The 21,295-nt window shown below is 39.2% G+C and overlaps 2 protein-coding genes across 2 annotated transcripts in view; both read right to left on the bottom strand.

The window, feature by feature from the left end:
* Window positions 1–1,528: 1,528 nt before the first annotated feature.
* On the bottom strand, window positions 1,529–15,748 carry LOC104962783 (four and a half LIM domains protein 3-like). The gene is made up of 5 exons (XM_010791284.1): window positions 15,625–15,748; window positions 5,387–5,558; window positions 3,439–3,613; window positions 2,367–2,536; window positions 1,529–1,921 (listed from the first exon to the last, which is right to left on the bottom strand). The coding sequence occupies exons 2-5, from the start codon at window positions 5,540–5,542 to the stop codon at window positions 1,544–1,546; spliced, it is 879 nt and encodes a 292-aa protein (XP_010789586.1). The 5' UTR covers window positions 5,543–5,558; window positions 15,625–15,748; the 3' UTR covers window positions 1,529–1,543.
* Window positions 15,749–18,613: 2,865 nt separating this feature from the next.
* LOC104962795 (ras-related GTP-binding protein C-like) overlaps window positions 18,614–21,295 on the bottom strand; it is a 4,073-nt gene continuing 1,391 nt past the window's right edge. The window contains exons 3-6 of the mRNA XM_010791295.1: window positions 20,086–20,238; window positions 19,856–19,998; window positions 19,617–19,765; window positions 18,614–18,842 (exon numbers count right to left, since the gene is read on the bottom strand). Coding sequence (XP_010789597.1) covers window positions 18,697–18,842; window positions 19,617–19,765; window positions 19,856–19,998; window positions 20,086–20,238 — 591 coding nt within the window. The 3' untranslated portion in view covers window positions 18,614–18,696. The remainder of the gene's footprint in view (window positions 18,843–19,616; window positions 19,766–19,855; window positions 19,999–20,085; window positions 20,239–21,295) is intronic.

The raw sequence follows: 21,295 nt of genomic DNA, 5'->3' as shown, positions 1-21,295 counted from the left end.
TACACCCTGTAGCGAGTAAAACTCTAACACAGAAAAGACCTGTCTATGCTGCCTCAGAACGCCTCGTTGGAGATTTCTCTTTTTCCATTTGTTTCTTCCTGGAAACGCATGACGTCATGCAGTTCCCGGAACCAAAATGGACCAATCCGCGGAGCTCCTCACACCAGGATCCCTTGGCGTCACTATCAAACGCAGTGGGGGGACCTTTAGTGTAAATGTTCAACTAACAGGGAGTCCCATTGACTTGCATAGAGCTCCCTGGTTGGTAATAGACGAGTTGGGATCGCGGAGAAATGCTCTCCGCAGACCCATTCTCACAGCGTTTATAAACCTTTTTCTTACTCAATATCAAGCCACACTTATTGTTTTTACATCGGCTGTGAGTGTTTGTGTGTGCTCAGGATGAGTTTTGCGCTGTCCTGTTGTATCGCCGACCCGGAAACCACACCAGTAAGCCAGCTCAATGAGCAGCGAGCCTCGCAACGTCCCGACCAATCAGAGCACACTGGGCTCACAGGGAGGGGGGGGGGCAGGAGCTCCAACAAGCCGTTCAGGACAGAGAGTGAATAGACATACTATACAGAGATGCTGTATGAGAAACCAATGTGAGTTTGGAAAATTGCACAGTATAAATCTACTTTAGTATACCTCAGAAATGGAATTATGATCAGTAGAAATGGCCATGACATAGGACCTTTAAGCCATCATGTGACGAGTTTGTATGTGATTTACGTTTTTTTTTAAATGGGAAAATTAGACAATCCTGTCAGAACTGGCTCATTATGTGCTTTTATTCAAGGATACTATACAAAGCTTCTTTTGAGCCTTATAGCTAGTTTCAGCTCATTATTCAGCCATCTGGCCCGCAACTTTACTGTTTTGGTTGACTCTCGTAGCTCTCATAGTGTTGTTTTTAACCGCATAATGCAGCTGTTTTCGGATAAAGAACTTCTTCAAATCCACTGTATGCTGCTACCTGTTCATCACCGAACAGCAGACTGATGCAGTTAGCAACTAGCTGGTGAACATTGAGGAGCATTTAGCAGCTGAAGAGACAGATATTTCAATTGGGAACTGGTGGAGACCAAAACTGAGATAAAAGAGAATCCATTTTGGACTCCAACATGAAGGAAAAATCATTTACTGCATGTTTAAACCTATAAATCAAGTCAAGGTTTTCGCTACTATTTAGGATTAGAATTTGTTCTGAAATATCTATTCAATGTATTTATATTATGTATTTAGCGGAAGGGTCTAGCATTTCGAGTGGGATTCAAATTGTCGTCATACACATGAAAGACTCACGGGAAATATGTTATCAAAACTTATCAAAGCTTTACTGCTCCATCTTCTAATGAAGGGTCAAAACATTAGTAACTAACTGCTAATACCTTATCATTTCTGCTGCTGCCTTTTCACAATAAAAGCTGGCCAAACACAACACAGCATTGATTTTATTGTTTTTTTCTATTGTTGTGTTAGAAAACACAAAAAGAGGATGAATGCAGATATGCAAACCGCAGAGAAAGTATTAGAGCCAAGTTTAACCCTGACACACCTTAACGCCTACACCTGTTTGTTGAGGACAATTCATTTGACATTTTGTTGATAGTAGATAGTCGAGACAGACAGGAATCACAGGGAGAATAAAGATAGGAGTTGACAAACAACCCCAGACAGACTTGAACCAGGGATACACCTGAATTGTTTTGAGGTCCTGTATTCTCCACTGACCTGTGATGGCCGTGTTGCAGCCGGCACACTTTTTGGCATACAGGCTGCTGAAACACTTGACACAGTACGGACTCTCCCCCTGCGAGGTGAAGGGTTGGCCAGCCAGCGGAGCTTTGCAGCCCGTGCAGAGAAAACACTCTTTGTGCCACACCTCGTCCTTGTAGGTCACCCCTCCTTTAGTCAGAGCCTGCAGGACACAGAAGGAGTCCAATGGGAGAATTTAAGAAACTTATTTTCAGTGACACCTTGTTTTTCTACACAAATGGAGATTTCCACCCCATGTTTTTACTGACACGTGTATGGTGAAAAAAACACTTAATTTTATTAAAATAAATGTTATCAGTCAAAAAAGAATTGTGTATATAAAAACCATTTTGATAATTGATTTATCTTTTAAGTCCTTTTAGAAGCATAATTCTCAAACTGCTTCTCAGTAGCTGAGATTTGCAGCTGTTCTGTATTTTATAGCTTTGTAAATTAAGTATCTTTAATTTTGGGCTTATGGTCTAAATAACGAATCATTGGAAGTTGTCCTCTCGGTTTCTGGGAAACACACATTGGTGGATTTGATCAAATATACTGTATGAATCATTGGAAAAGTTCTGTACAGATCGATCAGAATCCTGTTTCACCTTCTTGCAGTGGTTGCACTGAGGAGCCACCCTGCCCTCGTAGCACGGCACACAGTAGTAGTTGTTGTCGTCTGGGATGAAGGCCTCGGCACCGATCGGCTTCTCGCAGCCGTGACACACAAAACAGTCCTCGTGCCACGTGGAGCCGCCGTACTCCAACAGCTTCGACCCTGTCAGTGGAAAAGAAAAAAGGAGCAGATGAGAATGAACATTTACATTTTTGTAAAAGTGTGCTGAAATACTCCCTGACATTTGCATCCTTTGTGTGTGAATTGGGCATTCCTTTGATCTCTGATTATGTGCTGTAAATCATTATAAGCTGGAATGAAATCTGATAGCATTTGTCACAATGAGAGAACCAGAAGTGATGATTCAGTGTGAAAGCTCAACCTGTTCTTACACAGCCCTCCTGCACCATACAATTACCTCAGATTATCTTGAATCAAAACAATCTGACAAGCTGCAACAAAACAATGCTCTCAAACTGGCCTCCTATTTATTTTTCAGTTTTAAGTGGCTGTTTTCTTTGCTTTGAAACACATGCTTCACTGAAGAGGTTTATAGAAGTAAGGAGCCAGTCATGCCTCTGAGTTTCATTTAATCACGGGGCTTGTTACAACCTTTTGGGACCTGAAGTGCAACCCAAAGGAATGACAGTGGGATAAACTTTTAGGAAAACGGAGCTGCATTTAAAGGCATTCCAGGCTGAGCAGAAACTAAAGGAAATCACTGCTGAGTTCAGAGAATAACTGGTGAGTTTTAATATCCCACACTACCCACAGGCCCCTGGTAATTTTCAGTCATCCGACACCACTGCTGTACTGATGTCGTCACAGCGGCCAGAGCTGAAAAAAACCCTGCCTTGGGATATTTTCAGCAGAGCAAGGAAGCAATCATCCTGTCACATATTTAGCTGTCACACCCTGGATAACAACAAAGGAATTTGCCCTTTTATCCCCGCACAGACAGGGTGTGAACTTTTTAGACTATTTGAGTAATTACTTAAGGATGTGTCCCCGAGGAGGTTTTTTAACTTGGTGTTGGAGGAATGAAGAGTCTCTATTGTCGTTACCTGGCATAACTGTCTTGTCGCAGGACACACACTTGGAGGAGAACTCGCTGCAGTAGCAGTCGCTGCACACCAGCGCGGCCTCCTGGCTCGTGAAGGGCTCGTCTGCCAGAGAGCGGTCACAGCGGAAACAGCGGAAACAGTGAGAGTGGTAATGTCTGTCCTCATAGAAGAGCTCCTGGAAGAAGAGGGAAGTGAAACTGAGCAACCTGTAAAACCAGTCAGGTTAAAAATGGCCCCATAATAAAAAAATGCTAAAGGATTTGAATTAAATCAGTTTTTTGCCCAATTATGTAAGGGACAGTTCATTTTTAAAATGCCTTTCAGTTGAAACCTTGTTTACCAAACCAAAAAATCCACGGTAAAAAAATGCAATTATAAAACTACATGATATGTGATTAGAATGGAGGTCACAAAAGGAATCATACACATTCAGCAGACTGGATAAAACAAAGAAGAATCACAAGATGATATCAATCAAAACAGAAGTTTAAAAAAGAAATAATAGTTAATCTAATTAATTGGTTTGGATTGTCATGTAATGTAAAGAAGTCTTTAAAGTAAAATTAAAGCAGCTCCAGAGCAAAACTAGGAATATTGAGAAAGACTACACTGTAGGTAGCTTTTAAAATAAGACGTAGCAAGTGTTTTTTTATTCTAATTAATAAAAGTTGTAATCTGAAGAAGTAAAATGCTTGCTTGCTCAATCAAATACTCCTTTGCTATACACACAAAAAAGTTTGCTAAACAATCTCTTCATCCATCTCGTAGGACATGGTAGTGAAGTCAGATATTGAGAGAAGGATTATTGTGTTGTTGGTTTTGGTCTTCTTATGGCTGATAACACAACATATATAAATGAATCCTTTCACTGTCAAAATATGAGAAATCAGACATTTAACCTTAAACTCTAGGTTGATACAAAAATTATTTCTATTTTATGGTTCCTCACACCTTGATTCATTGTTTGCTGCATAGAGGTCAGGGGTCACGGTCAACAACAGGACTAAGTTACTTGTGTTTTGGATGTTTTTGGATGTTTGCCCACATGAGTTCAACCCTAAAGATTATTTATTTCCACGACACCCTGCTGTGAACAGTAGAGTATGAGAAAAAGCATTGGAGAAGTTTTTTTGTGCATTCCCTATTCTTCATTGTCAGTTATACTCAGAATAACACTGTTTTCTTTTTTTAATCCAACAGCTGCATGTGTTCCAGTTCATCTACAGTTCAGACGAGCTCTGTGATGAATGGCTCAATTGAACGGTGGGTGAAAAACTTATTTTTGAGGCGTGGAGTTTCACAGTAACAGAAACAACTAAAGCAGGAGGGCGACGGATGGTGAAGGATGAATGTTGTTGTGTCTTGTGTTTAGGAGGGACGGCCAAAGAAAGCAGAAGTTGAATTTACTGCCGGTCCCTCGCAGGGAGCACATAATTCACAGCACACTGATGGCCTCGTGCAGGCTGTGGGTGTTTCCTACAAGACAGTGTTTCTCATTTTCACTAACTAAGGCTTTTCACAATCTCAAAACAGATTACGGATAATTTAATGTTCTGGATGTAGAGATATGTTTTCCCGGAACTCCAGTAGTTAGAACATTCATCATAATGCAATCAGATATCAATGTACTCAGATGATTAACCTCTGTACTAGATTGAACAATATAATGTAAAAAAAATAACCTAGGGCTCTGGGGAAACTGTGATTGTCATTTTTAACTGTTTTTAAATGTTTAATAAATCTAATGATTAACAGATAATTAAGAAAATGACCATTAGATTTATCATAAAGGAAAAACCAAATTGTTATCTGCTAATTTATAAAATCATCTCATAGATTGCATTCAAGTCTTAATGTAAGCTAAGTAGAAGTATAAGAAAAGGAAGTAAGTGAGTAAGAGCCATTGAGTAAATGTACATAGTTACTTTCCGTTAGCATTAGAGCTTACCTTGGCATTATGTCCGATGACTTCTTTACACTCCTGGCAGGTTTTGGCATACAGGCGGTCGTAGCAGGGGATGCAGTGGGGCTTCTCCTCCACCTGGATGTATTTTCGCCCGCACAGGGACTCGTTGCATGTTTTGCAGTCGAAACGGTCGCTCATGATGTCTTTCTTCTGTCTGAGAGAATGCACAGAGACAGTTTAGTATTTCATATCAGCAAGAAGACAGCGCAGAAAGGAGGAGGAGAAGGGAGATGAGTAAAACAGAGAGAAAGCAGGGAGAAGGGAGGCAGACAGTTTTTGGATATACAGCTGGGAAGTAAGACCAACAGGAGAGACAGAAATGGGAGTAAAAGAACAAACCTTTTAAAGAGCTACAAAGTGCTCAAAGACACTTTTTACACAACTTAAAGAGATACTAGAATGTTTAGCACGCTTAAATGCATCCACTATTTATTTTGGAAATGAACTGGAGGGGATCAAGCATTGAACCCTGTGGGACACCTCGACCTGGGCAGACTATGAGACAATGGGCCCCTGGGCACAGACATGCAAAAGTCCCCACTTCTTCTCCTAAATATACAAGGGCACACATACTTTGGAATTCTTTAGCCTCCTTTTGCTATTGCTTGTAACTCTCTGTAGTCATCTCTCTGTGGGGTTGTGTCTTTTTGTGGTTGTTTAGTGTCCTTTTTTATTTGTTTTGTTCCGATAATGTTGTTTTTTTTGTTAGTGGTTGCTTTGCCACTTTTTGCATTAGTTTGTAGGCATTGTGAGAATCTGGATAGTTGTTTTGTGTCACTTTGTTGATGTTTTGCCCTGTTTAAAAGCTCCAATGAGTTTCTTTGTGGTCTCTTAGTGTCTATTTGAAGATGTTTTGTATTTATTTGTTTTGGTCTGGTGATTGTCTTCTGTCTCCTTGAGGGACATATTGAAGGTAAATGCCATGGGAGTATGTGCCTGGCAACCTCAGCACAACAATTTCCCTTTGGCTAAATAAAGTTCCTATCTTGTCTTGAAGTAAAGGTGTGGTCGATGGTGTTCAAAGCAACAGAGGGGTTGTAGAGGTTAAACATTTTCAAATGAACAGAGTCTAAGAGGAGGAGGTTGTTGGAGACTTTCTAATAAGTGTTGAATCTCATTTAGATTAACATTTAACTTGTACGAAATGGAGATACCCTACCAAAAGACATTATACTGCAGTTACAGTTAAACATTGCAAGCAGAGAAAGGCTGAACGAACCATCTAACACAGAGTAAATGTATTGTAAATCAGTAATGTAATTATATAACTGCTTCTCCAGTTTGATCACTACCCACTAACAAGTAAAAGTTAATAATGTCTGCTTCTCCCTCCCCCCCACTTTTGAACGAAACCCCCTGTGGTGGTTTGGCGTTGAGAAAGAGAAACCAAACAATATTAATTGTTAGGAGCTGAACTGAAACAGCCTTCTCTATTTCAAAGGCTCTCTCGAGGGCTTTTTCATCTTTTTTGGCCTGTGTTTAATGGGCTCCTTTGTCTAGTTTATACTTTTCTAGTTCAACCAAATTCAGAACTTTCTCTTGTGTTCTGTAACAAAATACCATGCTTGTAATGCTGTTAGGATGTTTCATTGCTGCGACTTAGTAATTACTCTGATCCAGACAATATACTGTGTATTCTATGACAGCTGTCAACATTTCATATCACTTTCACACAACATAGTACTCTAAATATTGTACTTCTTTATTGAATAAAAAAAAGACTGTCTTAAGAGAATACCGGTTATATTCTTCACTAGTACAACATTCTGCAGGGTACTTTTAATTTACTCCAAAAGCCCAACTTTGTTAAACATTTAATTGGACCTCAGTTGCTCATAAAATATTTGAAGTAGGAGTAAATTACATCCTAAATCCCATTTTCCTCATTATGGAGCTTTTTATGACAGCTCTTGATGCTTGCCTGGGTTTATGAGACTAAACACATTCCCAATAAATAAAGATGATTGATCTCCGTAAATTACCTCAATTTAACTCCAAGCAGATCAAAAGCCGGGGAGAAACAGGGTAAGATGGAAAATAAAGTCTATAATATATGATAGGATAATGAAAATAATCATAATACAGTCATTGTAATGCTTTAAAAAAAACAAAAAACCTTAATGACAAGTTTCGATTCACAGCTTAAATACATTGAGTCTCTAAGCATCAGTTTAAGGCGCCCTTTTTGAATAAATCATTGAATCGAGAGCTTGTTGAGCAGAGGAAGGACAGGTGGAAATATGTCTGGGAACACTGACAGTAACATCATCACACCATTATGACTGCACACAGTGAGGCATTAGCAGGGTATGTGACCCCATGTTCTGCAGCAGCGAAGGGAAATGAGCGAGGAAATGAAGTGTGGGAGGTTAAAATACCCTCCTGTGGAACAGTTAAGACAGGCCAGACATGACTCAGAGAGATATATACAGTGTGGATGAAGATTATGGATAAGGTCTCTAAGTTTGGGTATATGTTCATGGTCCGGACCATTATGTCTGGAACATTCACAAAGGCAGACACTTGAATATATTTTACTTGGAAACAGTAATTGTTTATAATTTCTCCCCCTATTTTAGTCACAGCATGGCTTTGACATGTTTTTATAATGTCAGAAAAGAGGAGGTGGGTTCAACAATGTACAGCTGAGAAGCCGTGTGGCTTTGAAAAATCCCTGAAGGGATTGAGGAATGAGCCGATAGCCCCCCCCCCCCATCCTAGCTCCCTCTGGAAGACGTCAGCGAAACGATGAGAGGACCCAGACCACAGTGTAACCCAATGACGACCACTCTTTTTACACAAAAATACACATTTTATAGTGCTGCTACGAAGCTGGTAAGAATTAAAGGTCACTCGTTTTCCAGATCTAGACATTAATCGTTACTGCATGATAGCTAACCAGAGGTGGAAAGTAACTAATTAAATGTACTCAAGTACTGGACTTGTTTCAAATGTTGAGGTTCGGGTTTGACTGTTGGTCTCATGAAACACAAAGTGTGAAAGTTTCACTTTAAGTAATCTTGACACCATTTCTTAATATTTTAGGTATTCATACAAACCAAACTGATCAATTATTGAGGTAAAAAATCCTCCTATTAATCCATAATGAAAATAATTGTTGGTTAAAAGTTCAACATGAGCTCCACCTTGACCTACGACAACAGTAAAATGCAGCTCTTACATTCATTAATAGGTAATAATAATCTAAAGGAATAATTGGTAAAACAGTCACAGGGGTAACATTTTCAATGTACATTTTGATATTAGCACGTTTCCTCAAGGATCTAAATTCTCCATGCACCACTGACATTAACCTCCAAGTATTTGCATGTGGTCTGCTTAGGAGTCACCATGAAAGTGCAGTTTACATTCCTCATGTCTGTCGGCTATCAAACATTTTGTTTCTAATAACCAATGATGCAGCATTTTCGGATAAACATAAAAAGATAAACATGGCCTGCTCTCGCTCATGTCCTACAGTCGATGCCAGAATCAGAAACATAGACTTTTTCTCTCATTGCAATGTTAGCACGACACAGAGGACATCCCTGCTGCATCCCTCCTCTCCGCAGATAACAACGCTGCTTCCTCTTGCAGGGCATCAAGCTGGGTCAACAAAACAAATTGGACCAAACCAAACTGAGAGAAAACCCCACATCCTCTGTCTGTTTTCTGTCCGATTGCTGTCTGGTTGAGGAAATCAGTCCAACTTCCCTCCTAAATTGTCTAAAGAGGTTCAGGCTTCTATTCTCGTCCGTCCATGTCTACATTGAATGCAGTGATAGAACAATGGCTTCCCTTCCGGACATAGTCTTCCCAGTTCTGAGCTTAATGTTTCTCTTCCTGAGCCACAACATCTGCGAACACATTTGTGGTTTTCAGCTGGGTTTTTTTGTCATCAAATTCTCCTTTAGCCGTCCAATAGAAATAACAGCATCTCTTAACAACCCATTACTGTTGAAACAAGTATGTTATGGTTCCTATAGGACAGTCCAATATAACTTTATAGTCAGCTATAAAAAAAGGCAAATATGCTAAGAATCACACTGTAGGAACATTTGGGTGAGAAAGTGAGCATTTATCATGATGCAGCGTTAGCTTGGCATGAAGACTGAAAGCTCTTTACAAATCCCCAAAATGCCCATTAAAACGGACTTTTTAAAATATTTCTGTTTAGTCCAATACACAAACAGACATGTTTTTCTACATTTCTGTCCATTAAGGGATTAAAGTTGTTATTGTGTGAGTTTGGTGTTTACCAAGGTTTAGTCTGGATTGACCAAAGTCACACAATAACACAAACAAAGGACTATTAACTCAGGTGTTATGCGAGGAAAATACATTTTTCAATGAAGTCTGGTGGCTTAGATACCGGTTTCAGTTCCCCATCAGAAATGACTCTATACTGCAAGGTAAAGCAATGAAAACATACACTCAAACTGATATAGATTTGTTTTTGCCATGGCCTTTTTCAATAGGTTTTGTTGACTTCTCTGTCCACAGCAGTTCATTTCTTTGCTTTTATGGATGAGTGCCAACCATCATCTACTGCAGGTTAAAGACTATGGACAAGAACCTCATATAACCCGCCCTCAAACGATCCAAACTATCCCTTTAAGGTCATAATTGACATCAAATGAACATCTGCTAAGAGTCTGCTTATCTTCACACCCTCCAGACTGTGTGACATTAATAGTCTGACACAGTGACTCACATGCAGACAGCTCTTTGTTAAGGAGGTTTTCACTTTGCTCTACAGGTGTCCTCTTGAATCACACCCAAGAATACTTGTCGCCCCTGTTCTCCTTCTCAACACGGGACATTAAAGTAAACACTCCATCCTACCTAAGTACTCGCTCTTTAGTTGCACGGCAGCTGAAACTATTTAAGCCCACAATTCACCTTGATGAGTGGACATGTTGAATTCTCCTCCTGATACACTGTCTGTCCCGCTGAGAGATTTATAAGAGTGTCTTTGGCTCTGAGCGCTTTGTAGTGGTAGCCAAATGGCAACTGTCTCCCAGGCCTCCTGTCTCATGTCCCTTCATGGCTCGCTGCTGTTGTTTCACTCCTCTACAACCCGGACACTTTCTTACGACCGGAGCCAGAAAACACTGCTGTTCCTGGTGCTGGGTGTTAGTGTTTATTTTTCCCTGGAGGAATTTGGACTTCATGTCTGAGGTTTACAAACCAGATTATTCCGTGTCACATGTAATAAAATCCAGTGGAACAAAAAATTAAGGTAAGCCACAAAACACGAATTCACGCGCTATAAAGCAGGTTCAATGCCTTTTTTGGAGACATTTTTTTTTCCTGTACAGCCTCCTGTCCTTTTTAAATGTATTATTTAAGTAACAATCATAGTTTTCTCATTTTAATATTGCAGCAAGAAAAGTTATGAGACTTTTTGGTCAGTTTAAACAGGAAGGTGGCTTACAAAGTGTGTTGCTATAGTGGCATGGCTCTGGAAATGCCAGTGAAACTTTGATCTTCTGAAATACATCATCAACAATTTTATGTATTATCATGTCATTTTGTATAGACATTAACGGTCCCAACACAACGTATACTAATGAGTTTGGTGATTCTCATACTGTTATTCTAGTGCCCAACATGAGAAAGAGAACGTGGCTTTGAGTGAAATATCTTTCTGTAATACCACTCAGAAGCTGAAGGATTTCCTATTATGTAAAACCTTACGGGGCTTCTAGCGTGACAGTAGATTAGTTTTGCTTTTTCAATGCTTTAACTAACAATCATTGCTTTTCAACCATCAAATAACCCACACTGAGCATTCAGTAAAAAACAGGAAAGCGTGTAACAAAGTTGCCTTTTAATTACCACCTCACTTTCACTGTTTATTCCCTTCTGAAATGGATTAGGGTACTTTAACGGCCTCTGGAGCTCAGAACAGTCCTCACATTGTGCGACTCCCAGGGTTGCATAACCTGGATTTGGGGAGGTGAATGAGAATATTGACAGTCGCACAATACTGTATGGAAAACGGCAACAACAGTTGAGCCCTGCAGCGTTGGAGGGAAAGTGACACCCTCACGGTTGCAGCTATAAACTGATACAGAAAAAAACGAAAAAAAACACAGACTGGTCTCTGTGGCTGTCAGATGACTGCGCTCCCTTTCATCACCAGAACAAAGACGCTCAATGTGGTGCGGTTCCTACAGATCACAAAGCCAATTTCCGCTGCACGCAAATCAACAAGAAAACACATTGAACATCTTGATGCCTCTGATTACAGATCTCATCAGGAAGGATTGCTTGTTGTAAACAATGACGTACTCTGAGATGCTGCGTCGGCAGATGTGCAACATTATTTTGGTTCCTGCTACATGAAAAAGTGCCTCCTTATAAGGGCAAGTTAAGATTCAACTGTTTACCAATGCTTCATTTTATCATGATCATATCACCAAGTATCTGTTCAGAAAACGTATTACACACCTGTCATATTAAGACAATGACATAGGGAAAAAATGGCTTTTAAAAATAGGGTTTTATAAAACTTCATGCAAATCACATGTTCTTTTTCAGCTTCACACGCATACAAATCAACAAAAAGACCATTGTTGTCTCGAATAAAAATCTCCTCAGGCTGAATTCTTCTTAAACACTGAGATTGTGAGATCAGCAAACTCTTAGCTTCATTAGATGTAAATTAATGTCATATTTTTAAAGGAATATGTTCTCACACTTTAACTATAGTCTGGTATGTTTTATCAGATACTAATGGCACATAATGTGTAACATTAAGCCTATGAAATGATGGGATAAAGCACCTTTAATATATACATTTGTCACACAGTATAAATGAGTACGTGCAATATCCAGTTAATGCATAAACAGGTTGAAAGGTTCAACAGGTTTAAAGAGGTGTCTGGTGTTTTATGAGTCTCCTGCTGGCTGTTTGTTTATCCTGTGACACAATGTGGGCAGCAGCTGCAGCTTCACCTCTTTGCTGTCCCCAGAACTCACAAACACATCTCAGTCAGACAACAAGTAAACAAGTCACCACCGTGCAAATCACACAATGACCTGATGCTGATTCCTATGGGATGGGGATGCTAGTTGACTACTGAGAGACAACAATGGGGGGGGGGAAATGTAGCTTATGTAACTTTTCTCAGATTTCTAATTAAATACTACATAGTTTAAGTTCCTCCAACCCTCGAAAATGCTTTATGTAATGGCTCTATAAAGGTTTTCTTGGAAAGACATTTTTAAAATGGGGCGAACTTAAGCTAAATATGAATGTCCTTTAGAGAAAATCACCATCTAAGGTCACCTAAACATTCATTTATTGTTCAACCTTTCTTTTTCATTGTTGTTTTCGAATGGAAAAGCATTACAAATCTTACAGTTTCATTTGGTTGCTAGCAACTGAGCTTTGTGCAACACGGCAAACCCGATCTGCAGAATAATACTTATTTTCGTCTTTAAATCTGAAGGAAAAGCTAGAAAACATGCAGAAAGATTTGTTTGGTTTCTGGATTCAAGAGGAAATGTTCTCATTCAACCTGTCAAGGAAGTGTTCCTGAACTGAACACTCTTCCATTTTCCCCGTTTATTCACACCAAACTACTTCATTCTCTTCAGGATTTCTATGGGAATGACATAGAAATAACAGATAAGGTTTGAGAAGTTAACATGATTTTATGGACGATTTGGGAATCAATTGGTCAAACTTCAACCCGACGCTGGTGCTAGAAGGAAAGTCCAGGATCAAAAGGGTTCATCCTCTGGGGGACATGTATGTGTGTATAATGTTTCCCATCAATGGAACCAATACTTGTTGAGATATGTCAGCCTGGTCCAAAGTGGTGGACCTACTAAACTGACATTATCATCCAGAGCTGAGTATAAATGTGTCTAAAAATACATGTGAAACGTCTGAATCTTTCTACGGATGACGACAGAGCAAAAGTAGAAATAAAGATTAAAAAGATTTTAATCAAGTGTGTCCGCAGAGTCTCTTAAAATTAGGTTCCTTCATTGAAGTTACTTTGGCAGCGTAGTTGTTGCCCTTGGATTTTACCCACAGGCGAACATTGACCTATGCAAATAAACAGTCGGCCTGATCTTAAAATACTGACATCTATCTTCCAAAACAAACACACAAGTAAACATATTTTCCCATCGACTGCCAGCTGGCTGGATGGTTAAAGTGCTGGGTGTTAATGGTAACAGACCTTTGTTTTCTGAGATAATGGCCGGCTGCCTCTGTTTCATGTCTGCTGCTCAAGGCTTTATTTGAGTACAGGAAGGTAGAGAGTCGGTTTTGATACATTGAGTAATTGTTATAAATATCAGCAAGAAAAAGCAAAAACTGCTGGGTTTCCCTCTAACGTAATCACCTCCATAGCTTCAGTGTCATTGGCTACGTTATGTTCTATTTCTTGGAAATATTTCAACTTACAAAGTCTATCAAATAGACCCCCTGAAACTGCAATCTTTCTATTTCAAACTTTTTATAGTTTCTTGAAACTGCATTGTTTTTTCAACTTTTCTCACGCTGTGCAGCAGAAATGGGAAATGATAAAGACATGAATATGTGAGTGAGACTGACTCATGATTTTATTTGACGACTGTCAGTCTCTTTGACAATCCAGAAATCCTCTCTGTTTTATTTCTGTCTGGCTCATCTCCAGTGATTGTACACGGGCACAACCTTCTTCGCCCATGGCAAGAATCTCAGAGGAATGCGACTGTGGTCAAAACGTGGCAAACTCTTGTGGTTGAGAATAAGAAGTAAAAAAAAAAAGAAGCATTTTTTTCTTCCGCCCTCTGTTTTCTAAAAAAAGACAAGAGTATCTGGAGAGCTGCATTGTTTCAATGAATGTATTAATCTCACCCAAATGGATTACAACATGATGGCGGTGTGTATGGGGATGGCGTGCAGTGATGGAAAGTATGAGCGGCCTAGGAGGAGGAGGGGGGATGGGGGGTAGCTGAGTCTCCAGAAGAAATGTGTAATCTGAAGGAAACATGACATCACTAACTCAACAAAGCTGAATGACTTGTTAATAAGCCTTCAAATAAATTCAATAAAATAATTGCATGATAAAAGCGTTCTCATATATTAAGCTTGTCGTCTTCCTCCAAGCCAATTCTAGGAACATTAAATGAAAAGGGATTGTTTCCTCAAAAGGTCTCCTTGTTCTTCTCCTCATAAATCCTACTTGAAAAAAACTGGACAGGGGGCCACAGCACTTATTCATAGTATCAGTTACTCACTTTGGACCCCGTTCAGGCCCCCAACCCCCCATAACATCCACTGTTTCCTCCCACTAAAGAAGGAACATCCTCTCTGGTCCATCCAGGGAGTGGGGGTCAAATATTTGACTTGGAAATATGCACTTTTCACTAAGTCACCCTTTATAATGCCTTTATCGCTGATACATATTTCACTATTAATGAGTCCAACTTGTGGGTTACCAATTTCTCAAGAATCCCACTAGTTTTGGCAGGTGTTATACATTATAGTGATACACATGTTTGAGATTCTCAGTTTTTAATTTGCAATCAAACCTGCAGTTGCACATGCTCTTAACTTTTCAATACATAGATTTTATTTAAATTATTTCTAAATCTGCAATGATTGGTCGATCGACAGAAAAACAAACGATCAACCCTTTGAAAACCGATTAAACATCAACATTTGAAGCAATATTTTCAGAGAATGCAGTTTTAAGCCCCTCACACATGCAGAAACTTTCCTATTTTATCTGGGAAGGACGTTTTTCACAATTTCTGAAATTGTACAGACCAATTGATCAATCGATTAATCGAGAAACAAATCGGCAGATTAATTAATAAAGCGTAAGGTTATGCTCTGGATCACTTTAGTGAGAAAATAAGTGATAGCATATTCTCTAACCAGGAAGTCTTAACAACCTGTTAGCCCACATTTGTTTTGCATGAATTGCATTTAGCTGATCTATAAAGATAAAGTTCATGAGTTATGACCAAAGCATTAATTTATAAACATCCATTTAGAAAGAGAGAGGTGCATAATGTATGTTAATCACATAAGTCTCAGTGTGTTTAACTGAACATAAAGAGGTGAAGTGAGCAAGTTAGTTCTTCAGTTAGCAGACTTTAAGTCTTCATGAGTTCACCATAAATCACCACAACACGCTTTAAATTCACTTATCATCTACTGTTTCACTCACAAAGCCCCCCTCTAAATCCCTTGAGTGTGAGCGTACCTCTGTGTGCCCGGTGCTCTGGAGATGCTCTCAGGAGTCTCTGCAGGATAGTGTCTGCTCCTGGTGCTCTGCTGGATAAAATGACAGATAATTAAATCCTCCGAGAAACTCCTGCGCGCTGCGGGCTCTCCACTGACTGAAGCATCTGCTGCGTAAAAAGGAAACCATTCCCTAAACTCCGCCCCCCCCTCTCTCTCACCTTGTGGGAGTTCAACCTCAGAGAAGGTACACTTATTGTGTTTTCTTTGGATGTCATTGAATATTTTAAATACAGAGTAAAAATGTGGCTCCCAGCTGCTGACGTAAACCACGTTATTATCTCTAAATGGAAAAAAACCTTATAGTAACCTATGAGCTATTTATTGTGCTCTACAGCAGTTTGATCCCACATGAATTCAGTAAAAGTCATCTGAGGACTAAGTCCATCATCAATATATAAAATATTGCTTGCAAAATATTTTTTAAATAGTTTCCTTCACTTTTCCTACACTTAACTTTACCCCCTTGCATTTCTGCAGTTAGCAGTAGCATACACTTCATAAATGGTTTAATTTAAGTTTAACATAGTTCATATGAGAACATTCTTTTGTGTTTATTTGTGTATTTTTTAATCAAATAGCTTAACCTTATATGTATTATATACGTACAAATATAACACCGATGCTGCAGTCATGATTACATCTTAATTCATACTGTGTTATAAATGACTGATTAAGTGTATACATGTTATGGCAATTATACTATCAATGCACATTAACGTGTTGATACAATTATAATTATAAAGCTTTTTTACATGTTTTAAAGTATTTGATCTACTGTTTATACATGATAACAAATATCTATTTACTTTAATTTATTCATTTTAGACAAAAATGTTTTAGTTGAAAATAGAATTTTGACAAAAAACCCTTAACTCAAAGTCCCCTCACTGGATGTCTCACAGAACTTTTCTGGCTTTCTTCAGAGAGAGATGAAGTTGGTTAAGATGTTATGAGAGTGATGATCACAAACATAAATGCATATTAACTTTATAGATATACTCTATAAAATCAACTAACCTTTAATATGATGTGTATTAATGATACAGAATGTCTTAATGGCTTATGAAAGCCATTAAGACATTCTGGCTGAGAAGTTATAAAACCTTTTTGCCATTTGGCTTCATTTCTCTGCACAGTTGGAGGATAGTGAAGAGTTACTTTAACCCTTCCATCATTTCTGTATTGTTTTTCACTCTCAAGTCTAACCTTCTCGGCTTCATGAAATCTTCTGCGGTCAGGAGCAAACTGCAGGGACCTGGAAAAAAGAAGAAAAATCAAGATATCATTTTCCCTCTCATTGACCTTTATTTTCCACAGTGGTGAGCAGGACGTCTGGGGACGATTAGAGGCTTCAGCTGTGGCTCCAAACTGCCACCACCCATTAACTCAGGACTCACTGCATGTGTAAATGATGGAGGCTTTGAACACACGTGTGTGTGTGTGTGTGTGTGTGTGGCATTTCTAAGCTTATTTGCAGATGCTGATGATGGGCTGTTAGAGTTCATGGTAAATATTGATCTATTTGAACTATTGCCCGAGCAGTGGAGTGACATCTGGTACATCTTTCTAAAATGTAAAATATTAACATTTGATTATGCTGCCACCTGTTGTTTAAATCTGCTACTTACAACAGTCCCAATCTTTGTGAAATCTTCAAAAATGATTAAGGTTATTAAAAAAATGGCTTGATTATGTTATGACTTGATTATGTGCTTTACTTCCTTGCTGCATGTGTATGTCTAATTTCCAATGTTATTGTTGTAGCTTTTTCATTATTATCTTTATGTTCCTTTCATAAAGCTTTTACAAGTTCATTTAATTGGATTATTTAGAATGTTCCTGTTTTAAAACAGTTACGTTTTAAATGGTTCTACACAACATACGATAATTATTATTATGAATACTATTCAAGTGAAGTTCGCATTGCAGTACTAGATTTATTTATGTTTTGGTATCAGTTTTCCTTTTTGATTGTTTATGTTGTATTGTTTTTTATCTGTAAAGTCTGTAAAGCCACTTATCACTTTATATTATTGTGAAACCGTTTTTCATAATGCTTTCTTTGTGTTCAATATAAAAAAAAAATGTAGAAAGATATTAAACAATAATAAAAAGTAGTATTCATACTTTTGTCTAAGTATGTAATAGATTGTTATAGTGTTTCTCAAAATGATTAAATATTATAATTACTATCTTAGAATTTTAAGATACCTACTATGCTTTTAAAAAGTTAAATCCCAAAGACACAGGTAAGTTTGACTCATCAAAATATTTAACATATTTTATTAAAGAATTATGTACAACAATTCAAAAAAACAAATCTCTGACAATATTATTCAACGCTTGCATCGAAAAGTAAACTGTGGAGTAAATGTGTTCAGAAGCTTCATCACAAGCTCTAAGAAAACAAGTTGACAGCAGGGGGGGGGCGGGTTTGTGCGAGAGAAAGGCATCGTCCGTTATTTCCAGACTCCATTAGGACCAACACGCTGTTGAATGGAAGCGAGGCTCTAATGGTGAAACTGGCACAGTGCGGGGATCCTGAGCAGAGCACATGAGTCATTATCAACAGAAAACACAGCAGCACAAACACTCCGCTGACTTTTGTTCATACAAGGGATTAAATCCCTTCACAGCACTCTATAATTCAAAGCAAAATAAAGCAGGAACATGAGAGAAGTTTGGACTGTAAAGCTGTGTTGGAGGAAATGCATTTGAGAGCTTGTCAAAGGAGTTTTTCACTCATACAATGAGCGCTTAAGGAGTATTTTTATGAGTACACAGAAATAACTGGCCATTAGGTAAACATAGCTGACATCTCGATACATGTGCAGAAACTAGGAAACAGTGTGTGTTTTTTTGGCATAAAACACCCCTGTATTACTGGACAGATGTGCATTTCTAAAACCATATATTTGTTTGATCATATTTAGTCTATTTTCATTATTCAGCTGACACACACAATAAGGCACCATGTGCTTGTAAGGAGTAATGTTTGCTTTCACATATTTTGTATTTATCATTTTGTGTATTAAACAGCACTTCCGTTGTGCGCGCCGGCGTACTTTAGTCCCGTCAGGTTGTTACTGGACGAGCGGGCGTCTTGAGGCAAGTTTCCCACTTCAAACACTTCGTGGATGGCTTTTCGGAAACAGTGAAAGTTGTACTCTATCAGACCTGCCAAGAGAACACACACGTCATTTAAAGCTGAATTTATTTTAATAAGAAATGTTACAACCATAGCATTCAAAAACAGTGTTCAAATCGCTGTGAGTAAATGGGAGAAATACATATTAGCTTTGTCTTCCACACTTAGAAAAGGAAAACGATGATAGGAAAATTGTTTGAGATTGTAATATTGACATCAATATGTGCCTCGCTGTTGTAATTGGTGCAAATTTGAGCCATTTAAACTGTAGTTTAACCCAGAAAAATGCATTATATTTTCCATATGTATACAACATTTGTACTGTATACTTTATCATCTTTAGCTGTAAATAATTGTAGTGTAGTAATAAGTGTAATATTCTAAAGTATAAGTACAAGTACCTCAAATGTCTACTTTAGTACGTACTTGAGTAAATCGACTTACACTCCACCAGTGAAAAATAAACAGAATAACATTTCAGATGAAACACCACAATAAAAAAAAAACGCAATATACATTTTTGATCTTAATCTTACTGCCCACATGCAGTCTTCCTTTTTTAAAGCTAAATATTCAATACTCATTTCAAAGCACCTAGCCAATTTAAAGAAGTTGACTATTTATGGTATGAAAAAGGGTGCCTTAATGTGTGCAGAAAGTTTTTAATCAGCTTAGAATTGATGATAAAAGAGCCGGATGAAACCTCGTTTTAGCTTTAGACACCTTTGAGTTGGCAGCTTCACACCTCATTCCCTCTTTCCTGTATAATCAAACCGCTGTCGACTCGTGCCAATGTAACTGACCTTTCCTCTCGAAGCTCTCCTCCCTGAGGATGCAGACGAGAGCGAGGAACTTTGTGACCTCTTTCAAATAAAGCACGGTGGAGTTGTTCAGCCTGATGATAGCTGAGGACTCCTTGTCGTAGGCGCAGCCGCTGCCATCCTGCATCAGCCTGCCAACAGGGGAAGGAAGGCACCTTTAGACTTTCAAACCACAGGAAACTATCTGTGCCAACACTTAAAGTAAATATAAATCTCCTCACCCGTAAATGCAGGAGACATCAATGACAACATCGATCATATCGCAGCAGAGTTCGTAGGACTGCATGTCCACCGGGGAGCTGTCTGTGGCGATGTAAATCTTACTAACAACATCAAACAGGAAGGCTTTCTCGATCCCAGAATGCTGTAAACAAGAAGGATGTAAATAAAGACGGTACAAATACAGACGTAAACGTTTTGTTTATTTCTGTAATTCAGTGCATGAACATACTGAGATGAAAATGTTCAAAAGGTTCTCCAGTGTTGGTAACTGAGGAAGCAGCTTCTGGACGACTTTACTGAAGGCCTCGAATATGGAGTGGTCGTAGATGCTGGTTAGGTAGAGGCTGAGGAGGGAAACAAGAGAGAGGTTAGCCAAACAAGTCTCTAAAACTATGAAGGTTTCTCATTTCTCTCATTTCCCCTCCTCAACTCCTCGGTCCTCCGGTTGTGACCCGGAAATGGATTTCAGCGCGCCATGTTGAAGGACATCTCATTTCTCTAAATGCACATCGAGGACCGAGCATCGAGTATCGAGCAGGCTCTCTGGAGGAGCTCTAACCGAGGATACAATGATGGTTCATCCACGGATGTATTTCCGGCAATAGTGATGTTTCAAAGAGTCGTGACGCACGGCCGGACTTATCTCAGCCAATGACAGCTCTGCATGCATCCCCTGGATATTATCTTATTAACTGCTTTCATCGCAACGCGATGTTTACAGTGAGAACAGCTGTGAGGTCCGTGCAGAAAGCAGAGCAGTGTGTAAAATCACCCAGTATAACAGGCCTACATTACTCTCTGTATTTGTTTGCTGTAGTTTAGTAGATATCTACAAACAGAGTCAATATTTTTCTAAGACCATTTAGTGCTTCACATAATAAAATACACAACGGCTGTAGCCTGATTATGCTTTAGGAGCTGTAGGTGTGTGGTACAGTGTGTAGGTGTGTGTTGTACAGTGTGTAGGTGTGTGTGGTACAGTGTGTAGGTGTGTGTGGTACAGTGTGTAGGTGTGTGTGGTACAGTGTGTAGGTGTGTGTGTGGTACAGTGCGTAGGTGTGTGTGGTACAGTGTGTAGGTGTGTGTGTGGTACAGTGCGTAGGTGTGTGTGTGGTACAGTGTGTAGGTGTGTGGTACAGTGTGTAGGTGTGTGTGTGGTACAGTGCGTAGGTGTGTGTGTGGTACAGTGCGTAGGTGTGTGTAGGTGTGTGGTACAGTGCGTAGGTGTGTGTGTGTGTGTGGTACAGTGCGTAGGTGTGTGTGTGTGTGTGTGTGGTACAGTGTGTAGGTGTGTGTGTGGTACAGTGTGTAGGTGTGTGTGTGTGTGTGTGGTACAGTGTGTAGGTGTGTGTGGTACAGTGTGTAGGTGTGTGTGTGGTACAGTGTGTAGGTGTGTGTGTGTGTGTGTGTTTGTGGTACAGTGTGTAGGTGTGTGTGTG

Source organism: Notothenia coriiceps, unplaced genomic scaffold, assembly GCF_000735185.1.
Source record: "Notothenia coriiceps isolate Sejong01 unplaced genomic scaffold, NC01 NC01_scaffold00035357, whole genome shotgun sequence".
In the NCBI taxonomy this organism is placed as follows: Eukaryota; Metazoa; Chordata; class Actinopteri; order Perciformes; family Nototheniidae; genus Notothenia; species Notothenia coriiceps.
This window is presented reverse-complemented; position numbering and strand designations above follow the sequence as displayed.

What these genes read in the sequence shown, in the direction of transcription:
- LOC104962783 (XM_010791284.1), bottom strand. Translation starts at nt 5,542, where the DNA reads ATGAGCGACCGTTTCGACTGCAAAACATGCAACGAGTCCCTGTGCGGG. An exon ending in TCATCGGACATAATGCCAAG is followed by an intron (nt 3,614 to 5,386) that starts GTAAGCTCTAAT and finishes CTCTTCTTCCAG; the next exon opens with GAGCTCTTCTATGAGGACAG. An exon ending in AGTGCAACCACTGCAAGAAG is followed by an intron (nt 1,922 to 2,366) that starts GTGAAACAGGAT and finishes TGTGTCCTGCAG; the next exon opens with GCTCTGACTAAAGGAGGGGT.